General features: G+C 47.8%; 1 protein-coding gene across 1 annotated transcript; it reads right to left on the bottom strand.

The window, feature by feature from the left end:
- Window positions 1–18,297: 18,297 nt before the first annotated feature.
- Window positions 18,298–19,874, bottom strand: LOC102571138 (reprimo-like protein). Its single transcript, XM_019499971.2, has one exon. It carries the CDS (start codon window positions 19,399–19,401, stop codon window positions 19,066–19,068), a length of 336 nt encoding a protein of 111 aa, XP_019355516.1. The 5' UTR covers window positions 19,402–19,874; the 3' UTR covers window positions 18,298–19,065.
- Window positions 19,875–21,356: the final 1,482 nt, after the last annotated feature.

Here is a 21,356-nt window from a genome sequence, read left to right on the forward strand (position 1 = left end):
TGCGATGGATAGTAAAAGTGATCAGCTCATGGTCACTGTCTCCCAGCTTTCCCTTGATTCTTAGGTCACTGATTAGATCACCCCCTTTGGCCAGTACCAGGTCCAGCAGTGCTTTACTTCTTGTCAATCCATAAATTTCTTGAGTCAGGTAGAACTCATCTATGCAAATTATCAAAGAGACCATTCTAGACAAGCTGGCTTTGTTGCAGGTAGGTCTTGCCTGACCAATCTCATCTCCTTCTATGACCAGGTGACATATCACCTGAACAAGGGAGAAGAGATTAGCCTCATATATCTGAACTTTTAAAAAGCCTTTCATCTAGTGTCCCATGATCCCCTCATGGAAAAGTTGGCCAACTGTGGCCTCGGCTACACCACAGTTCGATGGCTGGGGAGTTGGCTCCGAGGTCGGACCCAGAGAGTGGTAGTCAATGGAAGCAAATCATCATGGCGCTCCATGACCATTGGTGTCCCCCAAGGCTCTGTCCTTAGACCTGTTCTCTTTAACATTGTTATTATGTGGACACTGGTATCAGAAGTGGACTGGCCATTTGCCGATGACACTAAACTTTGGGGTAGAGCTTCTACACCTGAGGATAGGCTAGTGATCCAGGACAACCTGGATAGGCTTAGTAAGTGGGTGGATATAAACCTGATGTCATTCAATGTGGAAAAATGCAAGGTACTGTACCTCAGGGGGGGAAAAAAATCTGCATCACACTTATAGGCCCGGCAGTGCTCTGCTCGCTAGCACCATGGCCGAAAGGGACTTGGAGGTCATGACAAGATGAACATGAGTCACCAATGTGATGTCGCACCTGGTAAAGTGAACACAACTCTGGTTTGCATCCATAGATGCTTCTCAAGTAAATCTCAGGATGTCATTCTCCCTCTGTACTCGGCCTTGGTGAGGCCACAGCTGGAGTACCGCATCCAGTTCTGGGCTCCACAATTAAAAAAGGATGTGGAGAAGCTTGAGAGAGGCCAGAAGAGAGCCACACGCATGATCAGAGGGCAGGAGAACAAGCCTTATGGAGCCATGGGGCTCTTCAGCTTGGAAAAGCACAGGGTCAGGGGTGATCTGGTAGCTGCCTATAAGTCTATAGGGGTGCTCACCAGGATCTGGGGGAACGCCTATTCACCAGAGCACCCCAAGGGAGGACAAGTTCCAGAAGTCACAAACTCCTCCAAGCCCATTTTAGGCTGGACATAAGGAAAAAACTTCTTTACTGTCTGAGCCCTCATGACCTGGAATAGACTCCCTCCAGAGGATGCTTTTAAGAACTGTTTAGACACATATCTTGCTGAGATCCTTTGACCCTAGCTGACTTCCTGCCCTTCAGGCAGGGGGCTGGACTTGATGATCTTCCGAGGTCCCTTCCAGCCTTCATGTCTACCAAACCTATGAATCCCCCTCAGACACCAGACATTCTCCCCAAGTACCTAGTCCTTCCTGGGCTCAAGCTGTCTCTCCCCCTCTGGGCCCCCAGGCCGTCTGTGAAGCAGCTCTCCAAAGGTAGGTCTGCCTGGTTGTGCAGAGGATGATGGAACTTAAAATTTGTCTCCATTTCACCTTTATCCTCCTGTGGGCACCATCCTCTCCTAGCCAATCCAGGTCCAAGTCTGGTTCTCTGGCCCTGATCCAGTAGAGCAAATGGACCTAACTATGTTTCACTTAGTGTTTAATGGCTCTCCTTCTGCCCAAATGAGAACGCCAAGCGGAGCTGCAGGGAAGGAGGCAATGATTTATGGAGCATACTCCTGAATAAATACTATTCATATGTCAGACTGGCTCTCCACTGACAAACCTTCTCTCCACCCTCCCTCCCAGCTTTCATACACACAAACACACACTTTCACACTATCCAGATCAGAGACAGAATCTCCCAAAGCTGCTGATCTAACGAACAGTAAAATCAAAATAAAGGGGGGGGGGATGGTAAGGAGCTGGACAGACTCAAAGATACAGGAGGGACTGCCACAGGTACGGATTAAAAGAGCAGAGAGATGTTCAGTGGCACTGGCTGAGTATCAGTAGTGGGGGCCAGGGGACATCCTGGTTCCCTTCTGTTTTTTAAATCTGTGAACGACTCCAGCAGTGCTAGCAAGGATGGCACTGGGCTGGGACTCAGGAAGCTTGGGCTGTATTCCCAGATGTGCCAGAGCCCTGCTGTGTGACTTTGGACAGATCATTTCCACTCCCTCAGTCCCTGTCCTGACATTAACAGTGCAGAACAGCCTGTCTGGGGAAGAGGCAGAAACCTCATTGCACAGAACAGTAAGGCTGAGACGTTCAGAGCTTCCTGGTAATAGGGCAAGGAAGGGAGGTAGCTGTGATGGTCAAGGGAATAAGCAAAAAGAAAGGTTTGTTTGGTATAGCTTTGTTTGAAAAAACGCTATAGTTGGGAGAGACATTAGACAACTCAGCTGCCTTTACATGTGCTTGGGTGTGGGAGGGGGAACATTTTAATTAGAGCAGGTCCCAGAGAGCCGCTCTAATTAAAACGCTGCAGCATCATGTGCATTCAATAAGCTTTAGTTGAAGCGCTCCCACGGCCATTTTGAAATATGAGAGGGCTTAATACACGTTGATACTGCAGCATTTTAATTAAAGAGACTCTCCCGAGCTGACTCTAATTAAAACGCTCCAGCGCCCGACCCCGAAGATGTGTATAGGCAGCCCTCTTGGCCACAAAGATGCCCATCTTCAGATCTTCCTCATTATCAGAAGCAAACTTCCCACTGATCAATAAACACAACCCTGCTTAAACAGGGCAGATGCAAAACCTGACCACGCATCTCCGTTTTCATCACAGGCAACAGGCTCCACAAGAAAAGTGTCACCATCCACGGATCCTATATATCTATCACAGGATGCAATATATCTCACCCAATACACCAAATGCCCTCCTGGAAACCATGTGGGTAAAACTAAACACTATGCTCCAGAATGAACTCTCACAGAGAAATGATAAATGACAGGCACACCAAATCAAAAGTGGAAGTACACTTTCCACAGAACAGCCACTCCCTCTCTAACCTCCCGGTTTTTGTACTCGGAGGAATGTTACAAGATGGCCTGGGAACAAATACCATGTACTGGACACCAAAACTGTGAACCAAACTCAGACTATGATTTTATGGCTAATTGCAGTCAACCTACTCCCTCTGCAAACTTCTCTGTGCTCCCCAGGCAATAACAACTCTATTTCCTCTTGAATAGTCTTATTCTTTTACATAATTACATTGCCTATTTCAGCTGCCCTTTACCTGGTCTGTAACTGCTTCTAATAATTCCTCTTCATTCATTTCATTTACATAATAGGGTTAAACAGCTTCTGTGCCAGTGGGTGCTGGCTCTCTGCTTCACATAGCTCTGGTGTGTTGGCCTTTCAGGAATGCCCCTGTCCCTGCCCTGCACTGTGCAGCAGCAGGGAGGTAAGAGCTGGTGTCCGTGCGTGTCCCCTTGATTGTTTTTTGTCAGGAGAGAATCTTTCTAATTTCAGGTTCGGGGCACAAGGAAGAGGATGCCTGACATTGTCAGGCAGTGGGTTGATTCCCCTTTTGCCATGGGCATCGTGACCCAGCCCTCTCCACTTCTCTGCCTAGGGGGCAGCTGGGCTCTAGTGCATTCATTTTAGGGAAGGGCAGGTTTTTGCCTGGTCTGCCTCACTTACAGGCTCGAGGGCCATTAGCTGCATCCAATAAGTATGTTTCCCTCTCCTTCAGGCATCAGAGCTGCTCACATGTAGGACCAAGTCCAAGCTCCTGGTTGAGTGGCTTTCTGGTGTCAAACATAAGGAGAAAGCAATGTATAACAGATAGGGGAATCACTTCCCCCAGGATTATCTTTTGCCATTAGGGGCCCTGAGCCTTTGCCTCTATTTGCAGGTGCAATGAAAGCTGTAGACCAAAGACCGTCAAGCTAAGGGGCAAGGATCATTGGTTTTTTGAAGGGGGGTTGTTTTTTTTATAGCAGTACAGCACCTAGCACCCATCATGCCCTGGCTCATGAATCAGGCCCCTGGGTGCTGCCATGATACATTCAGCAATAATAATGCCCAGGCCAATATCACTTCAGCCAAAAAATCCAAGTATAACACTTAGCAAGAGAGAGAGAAATAGAAGTCCATGTCCAAGACCCCATTCAAGTGCTGGCATGTCTCACATCTGGAGACAGACTTTGCAGCTAGGCCTGGTCTGTATGACGAACCACACCAAAGGCCAAGGTCCGGCAGCCCTGCACATTATCTGCAGACAATGGGTTCTGGGTTTACAGTTCAGGTCCTTCTGGGCTAAAGAGGTTTGTTTCTATTTGAACTAGGGCTTTATTTTCCCTCCCATCTATAGCTTGCACACATGCTTCCCTCCTCCTCCTCCTCCAAAGCAATGACAGGTTCAGTATGAGGCCAGGCGGATAGCCCCAGCAATATATGGTGTGAGCTTTGCAGACATAGGAGAAGTCAGGATGCCAATCAAGGCTTCCTCAGATTTCCAAATCACCCTCCACCCCCATGTCCTGGCCCATTTCCCAGAGCATTACATGGGTCAGTGAATGGGGCAGGCCACTCTGCACCCCAGCTTCCCAGTTCTTCAGCACGGAGTAGTCTGGGGCAATGCATCCCATCCTGGGATCCCAAGGCCAGCCAAGAGATTGGAAGCTGCTGCTTATTTATGTTTTTGACTCGCAAATGCATTCAATCAGGATTGAGGTTACAACCTGGGTGATGCCTCCCTGCCTAAAAAAAAAAGGCAGTTGCCATAACAACCTGACTCTGTGCTTCATTACCATGGCAATTCACAGGAATTATTAAATACTGTGTATGTTTTGTGCACGCATGCTGGTACATTGGGTGCCAGACTCAGGTTGGGATTTTTGTTTTTTTTTCCTTCTTAATCTATCTTGTCTCACATCTTTGCAGTAACCCTTTCATTCCCTTTTTGCCAAGACTTTATCGGAAGGCAGAAGGGTGTGGGATTCTTTTCCCTCCACGTCTGGGCATATGGGATTGGGATCTATTTCTGGGATTCTCTAGTCATCCTTGCATACATTGCATCTTCCCTCTATACCTCAGTTTCTCCCAGGTGTAGACTGAATATGGGGATGGCCCACTCCAGAGGCATTATGTGGTTAGTTCATGTCCCTGTAAAACAAGCCGAGATGCTCAGACACAGAATGGCAATAGCAGTGGAGAGGATTATGGAAACTCAGATCCTCTGCTCAGTCCTAGGTCAGTAGGAGTCTTCATGTTGCCTTCAGTGAGCTCTGTATCTGGTCCCAGGTGAGCATAGACAACTTGTCAGTTGACAATAATGCATAGCATCGTTGGCTATTTCTTTCTGGAGATCTCAAATGATATAAAGGTCTGTGTGAGACAGAGGTAAAGATTCAAACTGGCCATCATTTATTATGTGCTCAAGCTGAGATTCGTTTGAGCCTGATTTTGATGGTTTTACATCCATAAACTCCAGCTGAGAAATCAGGACCTCAGTGTCTCCAGATGGGCACCTCAAATCAAAGGATACATTGGAACAGATTCGCCCCAAAAGTGGAAAAATGTAGCCCAACATCACATTGCCAATCATGGGTGACTGGTGACTCCTGAATCTGGGGGGTTACCTACAGAAGTCGCCAACAGTGTCAGCAGTGGGGACGGGGCTGGCGAGCACCCACAGAAGCTGCCGACAGCAGCGGTGGCGGCCTTGTTGGGGGGCCACCAGCCCTGCCAACGGCATTGGTGTCAGCCCTCAGGGGGGCACCGGTCACTTGCAGAGGGGGGCACATGCTCCCTCTACCAGTCGCCTATGCTGCCAATTATTGAAACAGAGCATAGAATAGAGATCTCTGAGTCACAGGTCTACTAGACCCTTCTACCTCCCCTAAATATGGAAAAAATGCATGTAGAACAGAAGTCCTGCCAGAAACATCTCCCCTGAGAATGGCACCAGTCAGTCAGTGCCCAGTGCAGCAGGCTAGCTAAATTGCCACCAGCTGGCCCTAGTTACCTGAGCTAGCTTGATTGCCAGGGCCTAATTACCCCGTACCTGGATCCAGGTCCAATTGCCTTCTGGGTGTAGCTATCTGATTTTAAGCAGCAGCCCTTTCAGTGCCTAGCACAGCTACTTAATAGGATAGATACCTCCTTCTAGCTCTGGGCTGTTGATTTCCTGTGCCTGGTTTCCTTTATCCTGCTTGTTTGTTCATGTTTTTGCTTCCTTACTGCCTGCTCCCAGTTCTAAACTTTAGGCTGAGCACCTTGTGCTTCTAGACCCCTGTTTTCTAACAGCCAGTTCCTGGGTTGTGCCTTAGTTAGGCAGATGCCCACATCCAGGTCCTCTACAGCTATAGCTGCCTATTCCAGACCTCCTGGCTAGTCATGGGGGTTTGGATCCCAGTTCCTACCCCCTGCTTGGCCCATGTCTGCCTATGATTATGTCCTTCTTACCTGCCTGTTCCTGATCCCCTGACTCCCAACTCTAGTTTAGACTCTTGCTTTCCTAATCTCGCCCATTCCTGATTTTCCCCGGGCTATAGTTTTGTAGGGTCAAGTCCTGAGTACTTGTGTCCTGGATGAACCCCTGAAAAAGTTACTGGTTTTCATTCATTATGGATTTTATTAAAAATCTAACCATGTGGGTCTCTAGTGAAACAAACCAACTCTTATGCTTCAGGTCCCACCCAACCATTCACAAGGTCAGGAAGTTCTCTTTCCCTTGCATGCAGTTCTCAGTTGCCCACGCATGTTGTGTGGCATAAAGGGGGCGTTTCTTTCTTTAAAGTATGAACTTCTAGTTACTTACATAAGGGAGGTATAAACTGGATGGCCCAGTGAATCTGACCTATACAGCAAGTCCTCAAAGCCTTGCTGTTCTGAAGTTCACTAGTATCTTCATTACCTTCCCTGTTACTATACTGGGAAATGAGACCGGAGTTCTCTTTCCTTCTGTCTGTGACTTCATGTCCCCTCCCACCCTCTGCCCTTCCAGACTCTCACCTCCCTGGTACAGGGGCTCTTTCCCTCATGTAAGTGTGCAGTTGGGATTCTGACCTCCACTGTGCACTTCTTGTCCCAGCCCATTACAAATAATTAAAAGAAACAAAATCATATTAATTGACCTATTTAAAAAATAGCTATAAACTTTTTGGGAACTATCAGCCAAAACTGAGCTGAAATTAAAGGGGAGGCTTGAAGGTGAGAGAAATAGGGAGTTACACAAAAAGAAAACAAGCAATGAATCCTGTTTGCTTCCCTAGGCAAGCCCCAGCAGAAGTCAGCACTGTCCAGCTCCCCAACCAGTACAAATCAGCACAGCTTACCAGAGACACATTACGTTTAGCCAGGTGTAGACATGGCCCTAGGGATCTCTGGATGAATATGTATGTCAGATGCACTTCTGACACTTTATGAAGTTACAGCAAAATCCTTCCTCTCTTCTGCTTTCAAGCATCTTCTGGCCTGTCTCCCACTCCAGTTCGGAGAAGCAAACAGCCCACCACAGCTGGGCCTGGGTTTCCAGGTGCTCAGCATCAGAGCTGGGGGGGCAGATTTTCCCAAGAGTGCAGCCTGATGAGTGCCAACCATGCAAGGGAGATCTGATTGACCAGGAAGCTGAACAACAAGATAGTGGGGCAGGGTGGGAGGGATATTTGTCTTGGTGCTCTTAAACACAGGGTTGAAGCAAAGCAAAGAATCATAGAATCACAGGGCTGGAAGGGCTCTCCAGGGTCATGCTGTGGATGGAGGCAAGCTGCACTGATCCTAACCCACCCCAGGCAGACACCTGTACAGCCTTGACTTGACAATCTCCAGGGAAGAAAATTTGACAACTTTTTTAGGCAGCTTGTTCCATTGTCTCTACATCAGGGAAAGCTGCCGCTGTAACTTACTGCAGCTTCCATAAATCAGAGCTGCAGTTGGCTGGAGGAAAAAGCTCGTGCTTGAAATGGAAGCCGCTCAAGTAATCCCACTGACTGACTTCTAGCAGGATTTTCACCCACTGAACATCTAACCTGGATGCTTATTGGATGAGTTGCTTACACACCTGTCAGCCAACAGAGCAGAGGAGAAAGGCTTCATTTTGACACAGCTTTTCTTCCAAGAGGATCCTAACATATACTGCTCTCACCTAGTCATCAATTCCCCTTTGCTGAAATGCAGCCTCCTCTAGGGTGGAGCATGCCTGCTAGTCAGCAGTGCATGGCAACTTAGAACAACACTTCTCTTGCAACCTCTGCATGAGTACCTCAGTGTTCATGGTAAAGTGTTAGCCTTGCAGTGGTCAGTGATGGATGATGAGCCCTCATTTACAGAAAGGAAAAATCAGGTGCCAGAAGGCAAAGTGATGGGCCCAAGGTTACATCAGAAGTTAGTGACAGAGCTAAAAGACACTGGACTTTTCACTGCTCTGTGCCTGTGTCACAGCTAACACCAGAGAAGAATGAAGCTGAAGTGCTGGCAAGCCAGTGCAGGTGGGAGTGGTGGCACAAGAGCAAGGCAGTGGGGAACCAGAGACCCTCCAGTGCTTTCTAGCTGTGAAACCTTGCTCCAAAAATGGCTCGTAGGTGTTGAACCAAAGAGCAAACTCAACCCTCCCTGAGGGCTTCCTCAGGGACAACCCCTGCCTCAAGGAGCTTACACCTGACCCAGCCTGAAGGTGGGATGGGAAACAGTCCCATAAGTCACTGCAGAGTCCCCCAGGTGCAAAATGCCTGGGGCACAGCTCCTTCCCCTTCCCTGGGACACTCCCCATTCCTAGGGGCATGGTCTGTGTAGAGGACCTCTCTGAAGGGATGGGTTTATTTCTCAGGGGCGGGGAAGAAGTGGGGTATATACTTCAAACAAAAGTATATACCCGTGCTACAAGCCCTTTGCACCTGGACAGTCTTGACTTGGACCCTAAGCCTGATTTTAAGAGTTTTGAGCCCCTGATTTGCTCCCTTCCCTGTGTAGCACCAGAAACCAGCTGCTGCCGGCCTGCCTTTCCCAAAATAAACTCCCTGTAAAGGGGGTCATTAATCTTTCATTGCAAACCTTGCTCATGCTGAACAGACCTTTATCTGGCTCTGTGTCTAAACTCCGCTGCATGCAACCCCAATGGCCCCATAAGGGGCAGGAGCATGAGGTACATGCCATGCAGCCTCATGGGGCACCAGTGTTCAAGGACCAGGGAAAGGCAAGAATGCAACCATCAAGCAAACAGCCTTCACCCTTGAAATATTGTGATCACATCTTCCTGCCCCATTCCCTCCCCTGTATGCCCAGCATACAACAGAGTCCACCATCAGAGCATGGGCCCTAACAGGTGCAGGGCAAGACTCATGGGAACACTGAGAGTCCATGAGGACTGAGTGGGATGGACAGCAGCTGAACAGGTGTTTAGTATGATTTTTGCCCAGGGACCCAGCAAAACAACCTACCACTGAAGGTGTCAGAGGCCCTTAATGCCTTTAAGGTACATCTCCCCAGCTGGTGTGGAGACCATTCCTCATGGCACCAGGACCCTTGGTGAGCTATTCAGTTCTAGGTAGGATTCAGCAGACTGCCCACTAAGTGGCTTGCTCCCTGCAGTACCCTACCATGTAAGTACCAAGGAGGTACCTTCTGGCTGCACAAGGCCCTTTTATTGCTAACAGCTCCTGAATCTTGCATAGCACTAGCCCTGGCTCCCAATGCCTACCTGCTTGCCTGCTGTCCAGTGCTTCTCCTCCTGGTCACAGCTGCAGGCTCCTGACTCTTGTCTGGTATGCTACTTGCTGCGTTCTGGCTCCTGGCACTTTGGCTCCTGTTTTCAGTGTATGTTCCTGGGTGGTATCCTACGTTTGGACTGCCCATGCCCCTGTCCTAGCAAATCCTGTTCCTGGACCTCTGCCCAACCCACTGTTTGGACTCACCCCACCCCAGCCCTCACACCTGTTGGCTTTGCCTTTGGGCTGTTATAACATTACAGTTCTGAGATGGCAGGGCTTTATCCCCAGTTGGCATTGGTGAGTGTTATCCATTGCTGGCCCAGTCCTCCTTGCATGGGATCCAGGAATGGATGCTCTAATCCAGCAGCTTCAATGCCAGTCTGGCAACAAAAGCCTGGCAGTAGTTATGCTGCTGAGAACAATGCCCATCATACTGACCATTCCAGTTTCATTGTCTCCTACGTTCCTATGTCTGTAAGGTATCCATCTGTTACTGACTAAGATTGTATGTACTGTGGGACAGGAACCATGCTGTTCCATACAAGTGTCATAGTGGGTCATACCAATGGTCTATCTATCCTGGTATCCCATCTCCAATTCTGAGAAGTTGTAGATGCTTCAGAGAGAAAGTATATGAATGGTTTATCAAGCAGCCATGATCCCCACCTTGCTGTACAGAGCTCAAATATGGACAATATACAGGAGATATTTAAAGTTTTGGAGAAGTACCATCAAGGTGGCCTGTGGAAGATCCTCCAAATCCAGTGGGAAGACAGACGCACCAACATTAGCATCCTCTTGCAAGCAAGCACCACGAGTATTGAGGTGATGATCATCCAACATCAACTTTGCAGGGCCAGCCATGTCATCTGGATGTCCCTCCAGACTCCTAAAGCAAGTTTTATTCTCCCAGCTCTGCCAAAGTGTACACTCAAGAGGAGGGCATAGAAAGTGCTTCAGGGACACCTTAAAGCCAACTTTAAAAAATGCAACATTGATGTCAATTTGAAGGAGGTCATCACCCAGGACTTCCCCAAATGGAGGAGTCATCTGCTACAGGGATCTCAGTACTTTGAAACCATATGACAACAACAAAAGATAGAAAAGCAGGAGCAACAGAAATAGTGTGTTGCAGCCCAAACCAGGAATCCAGTGCCACCCACCCCACAAGGAAACACGTGTGAGCTGCAGTAGAGACTGTCGATCTCAGATAGGCCTCATCAGCCATCTTCTGACACACAGGTAAGACAGTTATGGAAGACAATCATCCTCAACTGTGACAGATTGCCAAAGAAGATATGAATGGAATATGTGTGGAGTAACTCATCTCTTGTCATACCTTACCTGGTGTCAACCATCATTGGTTTAGGAATGTCAAAGGATATATCCCGGAATATTCCATTTAATAGCTCCAAATGGACCTGTCATCCATGAATGTGTCTAATCCCATTTTGATCCCAGTTATACTATTTGCCTCTACAACTTCCTGTGGCAGCAAGTTATGTAAAAATATACTTCCTCTTGTTTATTCTAAATCAGCTTCCTGATCATTTCAGCAGGTGCCCCCTAGTTCTTGTATTCTGGAATTTGTTCCCTATTCACTTTGTGCACACCTTGCATGAATTTACAGACTTCTATTATATTCTCCCTTGGCCTTTTCCTTTCCAAACTGAAGAGTCCTAGCCTTTTCAGTGTCTCCTGGGTTGACAGCTGCTCTATACCCCTGATCACCTTTGTTCCCATTCTCTGTACCTTTTCTAGTTCCACTACTTATTTTTTGAGATGTGGAGACCAAAACCACACACAATATTTAAGATGCGAGCATGTCATGGGTTTCTGCCATTGAATTATGACGTTTTCCAATTCATTTTCAATTCTTTTTTTCACACTACCTATTGTTTTATAAGCTTCTTTGGTCGCTGCTGCACATTGAACCAATATTTATAGAGAACGCTCTACAGTGACTTCAAGCTCTCTGTCCTTTTTTAGTTTGTTCAGTACAGTGGGGTCCTGGTCCACAATTGGGCCTCCTAGGTATTACTGCTGTTCAAACAAAAGTATGTAGAAGTCATCACTATGCCATTACCTGACTGATCAGCCTGTCCATCAAGTCTGTCATGCTTTTGGGTAGGGATGCACTAGTTTTCATGGATCTAATAATGATTTGGGTTAGATGACCTATGGAGGTCCCTTCCAGTCCTGTTTTTCTATGATGGGGCCAGTGGTCACATTCTGAGTCTCACAACAGAAAGCCCAGCCACACTGCAGCTTGTTGTCCCAGGAGGCTACAGGTATCCACTGCAATTTAAGCAGGTGATGAAGGAGGTGGGAAATAGAGTCTTTTCTGACCATGGAACCACTTGATTCAGAGATGTACACTTTCAAGGGACTTTACTGCCTGTATGGGGAAATGTTTTCAGAAGGGGTGATGAAGATTGAATGGGGAGGCTTTTGCAGCCATAGAGGAGTCAAGAGCCCCAAAAAGACTGCTTTAAAGCCCCAACTTCAGCCCCAGGGAGTAGAGGGTCTGCAAGGGACTAAGTGAGAAAGAGTGCATGTATACAAGGCTCTCAGTGGGCTGCATGAGGAGCCAAGACAGCTGATGTGACACTGATACCATTGCACTGCTGTCTAGGAGGAGCTTGGTATCACTAGCCCCCTATAACACATGGAGGTCAATCAGTATTATGCGCAACATCCTAGAAGGATCCTGACTTGGGTCCCAATCCAGCCTTTAGACTAACCAAGTAGATACCTGCCTTGTGACCCCACCACAGGCTTGCACCAGATCCATGCCAGGTTCGCTGTTGCCTACTCTGCTGTCCAGAAAGTCCACAGAGGTAACAGTTCATGTCACAGGGAAAGACACACAGCCAAGAGGCTCCCTCAATGGCATTGACACAGCTACCAGTTTATGCCTGGAAAGGACATACTGGGTACGTCTACATATGTATTGTGCCATAATTACATGTACCAGCTTAATGTACCATAATCAGAGGTACTGTGCAGTAGCACCAGTGCATGTCTTTTACATGACACTAATGTGAAGTAGACCAATTCTTTCATTGTGATACCCTAATGCGCAGTAGAATTAGTCTATTGCACTTTTAGTGTCTTGTGTAGACGCACCGACTGGGCACATCAGTACTGGAGCAATTCCCACCCTGCTGAAGGTGAAGGAGTATGAGATACTCCACTGTTCTCAGAGAAGTCCCTACAGCTCTGTTCCAAATGCTGTAAAATGTCTCTTTATGCCAGGCCCCACATCCTGGGTTCTCCCCTCATCTCTGTTGCCCATCATTTCCTTACAAAGTGGGTGCGACTACACGTGCATTAATGTGCTTTTTCTAATACGCATTAAATTCAGTACCTCCAGTGGAGGGCACTTTTACACATGCTCCAGGGGTGGGGGGAGAGGCAGTACTTTAATTAGATCAGCTCTGAGAGCTGCTCTAATTAAAGCGCCACTGCGTCTCATGTATCAGCGTCCCCACATTTAAAAATGGTGGTGGGGGCACTTGAACTAAAGCTCATTTGACAATCTTTAGTTCAAGTGCCCCTGCTGCCATTTTTAAGTGTGGGGATGCTGATACATGAAACACAGGAGACTGCTGGAGTGCAGCAATTGCCATGCTTCAGCAGACTTGATTTATTGAGTCTCTGCTCCGAGATGCCGGAATTCCAGCATGTCGGAGAAACCTTGCTGCTCATGTATAGGCACCCTAAGGTACTAAATTAATGTGCATTAGGCTGTGCTAATACACAGTAGTGCATTTGCACATTTTTTAACTGATGCACAATGTGTAGTAGACTATTTTACTGCATATTAGTGTAATATCACAGGTTTTTACGTGACACTAATGCACAGTAAAATAGCCTACTGTGCATTATAGCACACGTGTAGAAAGACCCAGTGTGAAAGTTTTCCTCATGCAGGTGGTCTCTAATAAAGCCCTGGATTTGATAATCCCTGAACAGTCTGAGTATGACTTCTCCAGTTTTGTGCAGAAGGACTGGGGATTTACAGAGAAAAACTTGCCAAAAAGAATGGTCCTCCTTCCCTGGGACTTAGCTTGCCAACAGTGGAGAGCTCTGAGACCTGCTAAAACCCTACAACTTCAGAGAGGGACCATGAGGGTCCTACTACACTAGATGCTAAGCTCTTGGGCTTCAGTACTTAGGAGGATCAGGCTGTATGATTCTAAAAAGCCAAGAGTTTTCACACAAATGCCATCAGCCATGAGGAGTATCAACTAGCTGGAACTTTGAATTATTCCCTGTGCTTGCATAGTCTGGGCATGACCTCCTGTATCCCCATGATATTTAATATATCCAAGAGTTTCCTAATATAGTTACCAATCAAGGGGTTTGTAGGCCAAAGGGAGAGAGGCTGCTATACCACTTAAAGGGCTCAGGCCAAGTCCTGTTGATGGTAAACTCCTCTTGACTTCACTGGGAGCAATGGTGGACAACCAACAAAACAGACAGATTATTGGCCCTCAAGGAAATGGGTTTATTACTAAATCTGAGAAGAAGGTGGCAATCACAACTGAGACACTGAGAGCCAGAAGATATGGACTCAAGCCTGTGCTCTGTCCCAGATCCCTATGTGGTGCTGATGAAGTCATCTGCTGGAATGAATGAAATGTTTGCCTTGCTGGTGTCAATGGCAAAATTCCCACTTACCCAAATGGATCTCTCTGTAAATAGGAACAAAAACTGAGCTACACATCCCCTCTCACAATGTCTTGTCTATTTAATTAGAGGCTGTCTCTTAATCCTTGAGGCTGGGGCCATTTCTTGGGAGTTGCATGTACAGCATCTAGCATAGTAAGGTCTGATCTAAACGGAGGTCCATGGGTATTGCTATTATACTGCTGCTAATGGTTATTTTTGTGCTGATTTCATTTACCATGGCTTTTACCTGCCTGCCCAGATCACGAAGGCCTCTGCCATTGCAGGCATCATGGCATAGAATCCTATTCATCCACTGACCCAGCTCCTTGTTAAAAGCAGGTAGGTTGTTTGCCTCCACTAATGTGTTTGTCTTATTGCCAGCACTCATCTACACAAGAACCATATTAATATAACTATTACTATTGTGTGTACCTGCAGGCAAAGCCACATGGTCTAATTGCTTGACATTGATATTGTTCTTGAAAGCTGCCAGAAGTGGCTGTGACATGAATTTTCAGACAGGCCCCACTGCCTGCTTCCCAAGCAAACACAGCTCAGCAGGACTCTACAGTACTTCAGAGAGCTTTCTCCCTATATAACACATCTCTCCTTCCCCCAGCTGTTGCAGTGGATCCTCAGACAGCCTCCAATCCTGAGTCTGATGGCCTGGGATGTAAATCCACAGTGATCCCACCTAAGCTCTCAGGTCTGATTCTGCAGCATGGGTACTGTAGTGATCATGTCAGCCTCTGCACCTCAGCCAACTAGGCACCATGCTGCTGACTGATCAGGCTGTATCTGATGGAAGCTCTATACCTGTTGTGCCATGTTCTTCCTCTCTTGACGGTATGACCCCGCTAGAGCAAGGGCTCTGCTTCTGAGCCATGGTGCAGCTGCTTTGTGCCAACCTTCTGGCATTTTTGCCAGCTGTCAGAGGATCCCCCCAGCACGAGGGATCCTTCGCTGAGGTCTATGACCAGCTGTTCACCTCCCCCCTGAACAGGGTGTGTTGGAGTAGTCACAATGGGAGGCAGCATGGCAAGAGCAATGGGTTCCCGAGAATGGCTGCTCAGGGTCTAGGAACCAGACGCAAGTTAGTGTGGTTGCTCCATGTATTTTTGGAACCCAAAAATACTCCCTGTCCTCTCAACAAGGGCAGGCAGAAAGGTGACATGAAACAACCTTTGCTGTTCTCGCCACAGACCCCCTGGATCTGTGTCAAGGGAGGTGAGTTTGAGCCCAATGGTGCTGTGCTAAAGCAAAATACTAAACATGCAAGCAGGATCAGGTCTGCCCTCCAGAGAGGTGACTGACCATGGTCTCTTCCAGGCAGTAGGGCAGCAGGCCAAGGCCAGAGCTTGGGTTCATCTTCTCCAGCTGGATTGAACTGCCACGGGCATCTCTGGCACAATCCAAGGCAACTGCCGTTGTGATGAATTCCCTCCTTGTCAGAAAGCTTTGTCAGCTCTTCTGGTCAGACCCAGTCTTTCACCAGCACACCAGGCCTGATCTTGACAGAAACCTTTGTGAATGGCTGTAACAGAAATAAAAAAAGTATGTAACCACAGCTCCCCAGATAACACCCTGTGAGGGTGATGTGGCAGTCTAGGCACAGGCCCATGGCTTCTGTTACCTTTCCGGTACAGCAGTCAAAAGAAAGACCCTTTCACATGCTAGAGAGCAGTCAAAGCCATGTTTCATAGGATACCTTAACTCTGCAGTGTTGAAGAGGACAGGAAACATGCATCATGGGGGGCATCCATTGTATCATGACCATGGCTCCAACATGTGATAACCAGCCACCTCAGAGGCCTTCACTCCTTTACTGTAAATACTCTAACCCCAGGAAGTGGGCATCTAATGACATGGAGATAAAATTGGCCCATGACTTGCAAATCTAGGGCAAGTGCTAAGAGGTGTCAAGCATCCTTAGCATCTCCCTGAAACAAGCCCTTCCACAGAACAGAAAATGCTAGCCTTCGGTGTACTGCTGGTTTAATCAGGAATTTGCAAAATGATTGTGCACCTGTTTTATACAACCTTTAAAAAGTATGCTCCATACAGGGCTAAGAGGAGATATTTTAGCTCCTTCAGCCACTACAGAATGAGCAGGTTGTGACGGCTGAGGTAACCTGACCTGGTTTTCTTAGGCTATCACTATGGGTCAGAGTTAAGGGGATTTAGGTGCTTTGTTTGGAACTGCAAAAGAAATTCAGGATTCGCCTGGGTGTTTCCAGCACTGCAAGTATGGGTCAGTTGTACCTTGCCACCAGGTCTTAGCTACCAGGCTTGAGACTGATTTATGGATTTGAAAAAGGAGCCAAACTCTAACTTAAAATGGAAACTGGGTTTCAGCCTCAGGCCCTAGTCTTGCAAACAGTTGTACACAAAAACACGCGTGCTTCACTTCCCTGTCAGGAATATATAGTGGTGGTAGTGAAATGATACACGTGCCTACACATTTGCAGAACTGGTATCACCTCTCTCGGGGCCTTATCCTGACAGGAGCCAAACTCAGTGGAAGTTGAGGCAAATGGGGGTTTGTCCACTAACTTCACCGGGAGAAAAGAATAAATCCTTAAAGTACAGTCTGTAGGGGCTGTGTTCCCTTTCTCTGTACCTCATGCAGCCACTTGTACCTGTGCCAAACAAGTATAAAATGTTCTCAGATGCGAAAAGCTACTCAGGGGCATGTGGGTCAGTGTGAGGCAATACAGTCTGGCCCCTACTTGTTCTGTAGTCCCATTGGGATGGAAGAGGTTTCAGTTCCTCAGAGGCTGAAGCCCCACTCACTCAGCCCTGGTTTCTTTGACATTGTTAACTTGTATCCAAATGTTTAAAAGGAAGGGCAAAAATAGGTTAGTCAGGGTTTATAGTTATATGGAATTCTTGGAGGAGATGACCTAGGCCACGGGTTGGCAATTTTTAAGACTAGTGGGTCACTAGCATCCACCTCCGCAGAGCCCCATCCCTGTCTGATCTGTGCCAAGGGCTGCTGTGGCATGCCTCTACCGCAGTCTCTGCTTACCGTCGTCGCCTAGTGCTACCGATTCCCATTGCCAATGGCAATGGTGAGCACCAAATTCTTCTGCGGGAAGCAGGGTAGACCACAGGACCAAAGCAGGAAGGACTCCAGTGGCAGCAGATTACTTGGATGCTGCAGAGGGGATAGGTGGCACATGGCAGAGGAATGCACGATTCAAGGCAAAGAAAGTTCCCCTGCCACTGCATGCCATTGATTTTCTCCCCCCACTGCCCCACCACTGTGGGCCAGATCCAAACTCTCTACAGGCCAAATCCAGCCTCTGGGTCATAGGTTGCTGACTGCTGGGGTAAGCAGACATGAGACTTCCATTACAAACCAGGCTCTGGTCTCATGTATTCCTTGACTAATCCAGAGTGAAGTCAGTTTGGATTTATGCTGGTGGAATGAGGAGCCTAAATTTACCCCACTCTACACTATATAGGTTGCAAAAAAGGAGAAGTATCATTTCCATCCTACACCCACTCACTGAAGTAGAATTCCACTGCAGAGGAAAGGTCAGGAACGGTCCTCATTTCATCTCCTACATTTCGCTCACACAGTCAGACTTTGACAGGTTTACAAGGCTCTGAGAGGATGCATATTTCAACTGAGAAGAAGAAACCTGTTTTGCAAGATGCTTTTGTTGAATCTTAATGCCTCAGAGCTTGGCAGCACTTTAAGGAAGTCCGGCAAATGCAGTTCCTAACTAATTAATTAGCTAATAGGACCCATGACCTCCCCACAAGTTAGGTACTGTATTTTTTTTTTAATGCAAATTAAACTGCAAGGTCAGATGACTGTCTTTAACCTCTGGAGTGGTAATTGAAACACTAGCATCCTGCACGTGGGGGAAAGAAAATAAAGACGACACCAAAATCATTCAAAAACAGGATTTTTTTTTTTCACGTTCACCAATTTTCAAAAACTACAAAAAACCCCAAGTTGGAACAATGTAACAGTGAAAAAAAATGTTGCTGCATACAAAAACAGAGCCGCACTTTTGTGTCTTTTTAGTTTGCTTTTCCCTTCTTTCCCTACAATGTGAAACAAGCAGCCCCCAGTTCATTAAACAGGATAGCTCAGACACCCAGGGAAAAAAAAGCCATAAAGAACATGCTTTTCCCGTTACAAAACTCTTTGTCTACAAAAGGATCTGAGCTTGAGGTCCGGAATAGAAATCGACTGGCACATTTCATCAGCATGCGGTCTCTGCTTGGAAACTCACTGAGCACCTCGCTTTCCCTGCCCCCACAAACATTTTATTTATTTTTCTTACACAACACATTTTGCTTTTTGTTTGGTTACGTTTGTTTAAAAAAGAATAAAAGCCCTAAAAAACAGGTAGCAGTATCCAAGGTAACAGCATAAAAGACTCCAGATTTTCACATTATTATCTTTTTGCAAGTTTCATGCAAAACTTAAAAAACATTTCTGCATGCAACATTAGAATGATGCTTTTATTTTTGTTCTCTGTTCAAAGCCAGGGAGGTGTCCCTGTCCCTCTCACCAGCGCATTCACCAAAGCACAGAACTGGTTTATCCTTGTGCACTCATACATTAAGACAAGTCCACGTTCTGCACACCCCTAACTCCTCCCCGCACCCCAATGTATGGGACTCCACATCTTGACCAGAATCACATACAGTACTCTTGCCCACAAACTCACGGCATCCTCTCAATAAAGCCCCATGATGGCAGCTCCCACATCCTTGGAGGGTCTGCGGTCCTTCACCAAAAAGTTAATCATGCTCTCTGACTTGATGAGCAAGTTGCAGCCCAGAAAGAAGATCCCGAACACCACAGTCAAGGAGAGGACACAGAGCACTGCAATCTGCACCACCCGTGTGATATAGAGGTTCCTCTCATCAGGCAACAAGACTGAAGATCCCCCATCACTTGCCACCACAGACCCGGTCCCATTGCAGCAGCCCATCAGAGTTCCCAGATCCTGGGTCCGGTTGGTATAAACCCCTTGCTCTACAACAGTCTGGTTGAAAAAAGTCCCATTCATTGTATTGTTTTAATCCAGCCTTTCCAACAAAGAGAGGAGGACGGACAAATGACCCCCTGTGCCGATGAACAGTTGAGGGCAGGGGAGTGGAATCCTTGTCACCTCGCTTTCCTCACCACAGAGTGTCAGGTGCTGGAACAAACTTCCTCGAGGCTGCAAGCAACTATGAAGCCAATGTGTTCAGCTGAGGGAGGTCTCACTCATTGGCTCATCACACAGTCATTAAAAACACAAACCCCCTAACAGTGCAGAGCAAGGAGGAAAGGAATGCACCAAGGGAGAAATTGGTACCCTCACACAGAAGAGCCCCAGTCCCTTCACTGCTGCCCCCAAATACTTGCCAGCCCAGAGCTCTGGGAGGTTGAAGCAGAGGCACATTCCCTTTGGTGAAATCAGCACAGGAGGAAGATGCTGAATCCTGCAAGCTGGGAAATGCAAGTTCCAATCTAAAGTCGAGGCAGTGTTAAAAAAAAGGCATATCTCAGCAACTCCACCCCCTGCCAGCCCCCCAGGACCGCCCTCCTCCCCCAGCCACTGCTGCCCCCAGCCCCTCCTGCCCCCACACCTCCAGATCACTGACTTCCCCACCTACTTCTGACCACCCCAAGGGCTGAGTGACTGCCAGCCTCCCCCCCTGCCCCCAGGTGCCTGGTCACTGCTCTCTCCGAGCCACTCCTGACTCCTTCCTTAAGGAAGTGTGAGCCCTGCTCACTCCTGATCCTGCCATCAAAGCCTGCCCTACCCACTCTTTTCTCTCATTTGTCCCATGTTCCCTTCCTCCCTCCTCCCATCACTGAGTCCCCAAGCTGACAGCAGTGTCCCCTCCCCATTGCTGATCCGAGCATAGGTGGGTATCTGAATTTCCCTCTTTCCTTTCCCTAGGCTCCCCTCAACCGCTCTGGAAGGTGACGCACAGGGGCTTGTCCTAGCCCTCAGCTTCCCCCTGGTTGTCTTTAACTCAGCACCACTGCATTTTGGTCAGGATCCCCTCCCTTTGTTTAGCCAGCCACTGGTGTACAAGGTGCTGCAGCAGCTATGCTTCACCCCTGAAGGGTGATATATTGGCCTCCCTGAGCAATGGGCAGCAATGGGAGTTGGGGGGGTCATGTCAGTCACAGGTATCACTGACCAGCCTCAACCCTCGTGTGCACACATCCTGTTGAAAGACAACATTTGGAGCATGCCCAGGCTGCAGAGGCAATCCCTCAAAGATGTCCACATTGCTCTGGCAGCTTTAACTCTAGCCCTGGATGTACACCCTTGACTTCCCTCCCCCCAGGTAGGTGCTTATGGGTATATGACAGGAGGCATCAACAAGAGGGCCTCATGCAATGCAAAGATCCCTTCTGCCACTCATTCTAAGAGGAAGGTAAAGTACCCCTAGACTAATACTCACCTCCCTGCCACACCCAACCTGCTACAGGCAGAGTGGGGTGCGTGGCCTCGGTTCACTAGCTGGACTCTACCACCCTTTGTCCTTGTCCAAGGGTTCTGATAAATGACCTGGCCCAGGAGAGACTAAATGGCTGGACCAAATGTATTTAACCAAAATACAGTGCAATGCACAAGGCCAAAAAGAGCAGATTCTTGGGATGGATGACATGTACAAGGTAAGCACTTGTCTATTCCCCACTTGTGTTATAAAGTCTCAGGGCTTCCCATTCAGCTCCCCGGTCCCTAGTCTCTAGCCAACTCTGTCCACAGTATTGGCCTCCTTCCATCCAGAGCCAGCTGTCTCCTCTGGCTCCACTAGCACAGTGCTAGGCAAGGTCTCATGGCCCACTCCCCACAAAGTGTCAGTCATCATGCTCTGCTCAAATCCTGTAGGGAGCAATGCATAAGGTATACACGCAGACTACACCCTTCCCCATCCTTTGGTGGGATGTTCTGCTGGACAGCTAAGAATCACACTGAACGCTCTGCCCTGCCCTGGTGCCCTGGTCATTATGGAAAGT

This window comes from Alligator mississippiensis, chromosome 4 (genome assembly GCF_030867095.1).
Source record: "Alligator mississippiensis isolate rAllMis1 chromosome 4, rAllMis1, whole genome shotgun sequence".
Taxonomy (NCBI): domain Eukaryota; kingdom Metazoa; phylum Chordata; order Crocodylia; family Alligatoridae; genus Alligator; species Alligator mississippiensis.

Bases quoted from the DNA above. Each gene is read 5' to 3' on its own strand.
- LOC102571138 (XM_019499971.2), bottom strand. From the start codon at position 19,401: ATGAATGGGACTTTTTTCAACCAGACTGTTGTAGAGCAAGGGGTTTAT.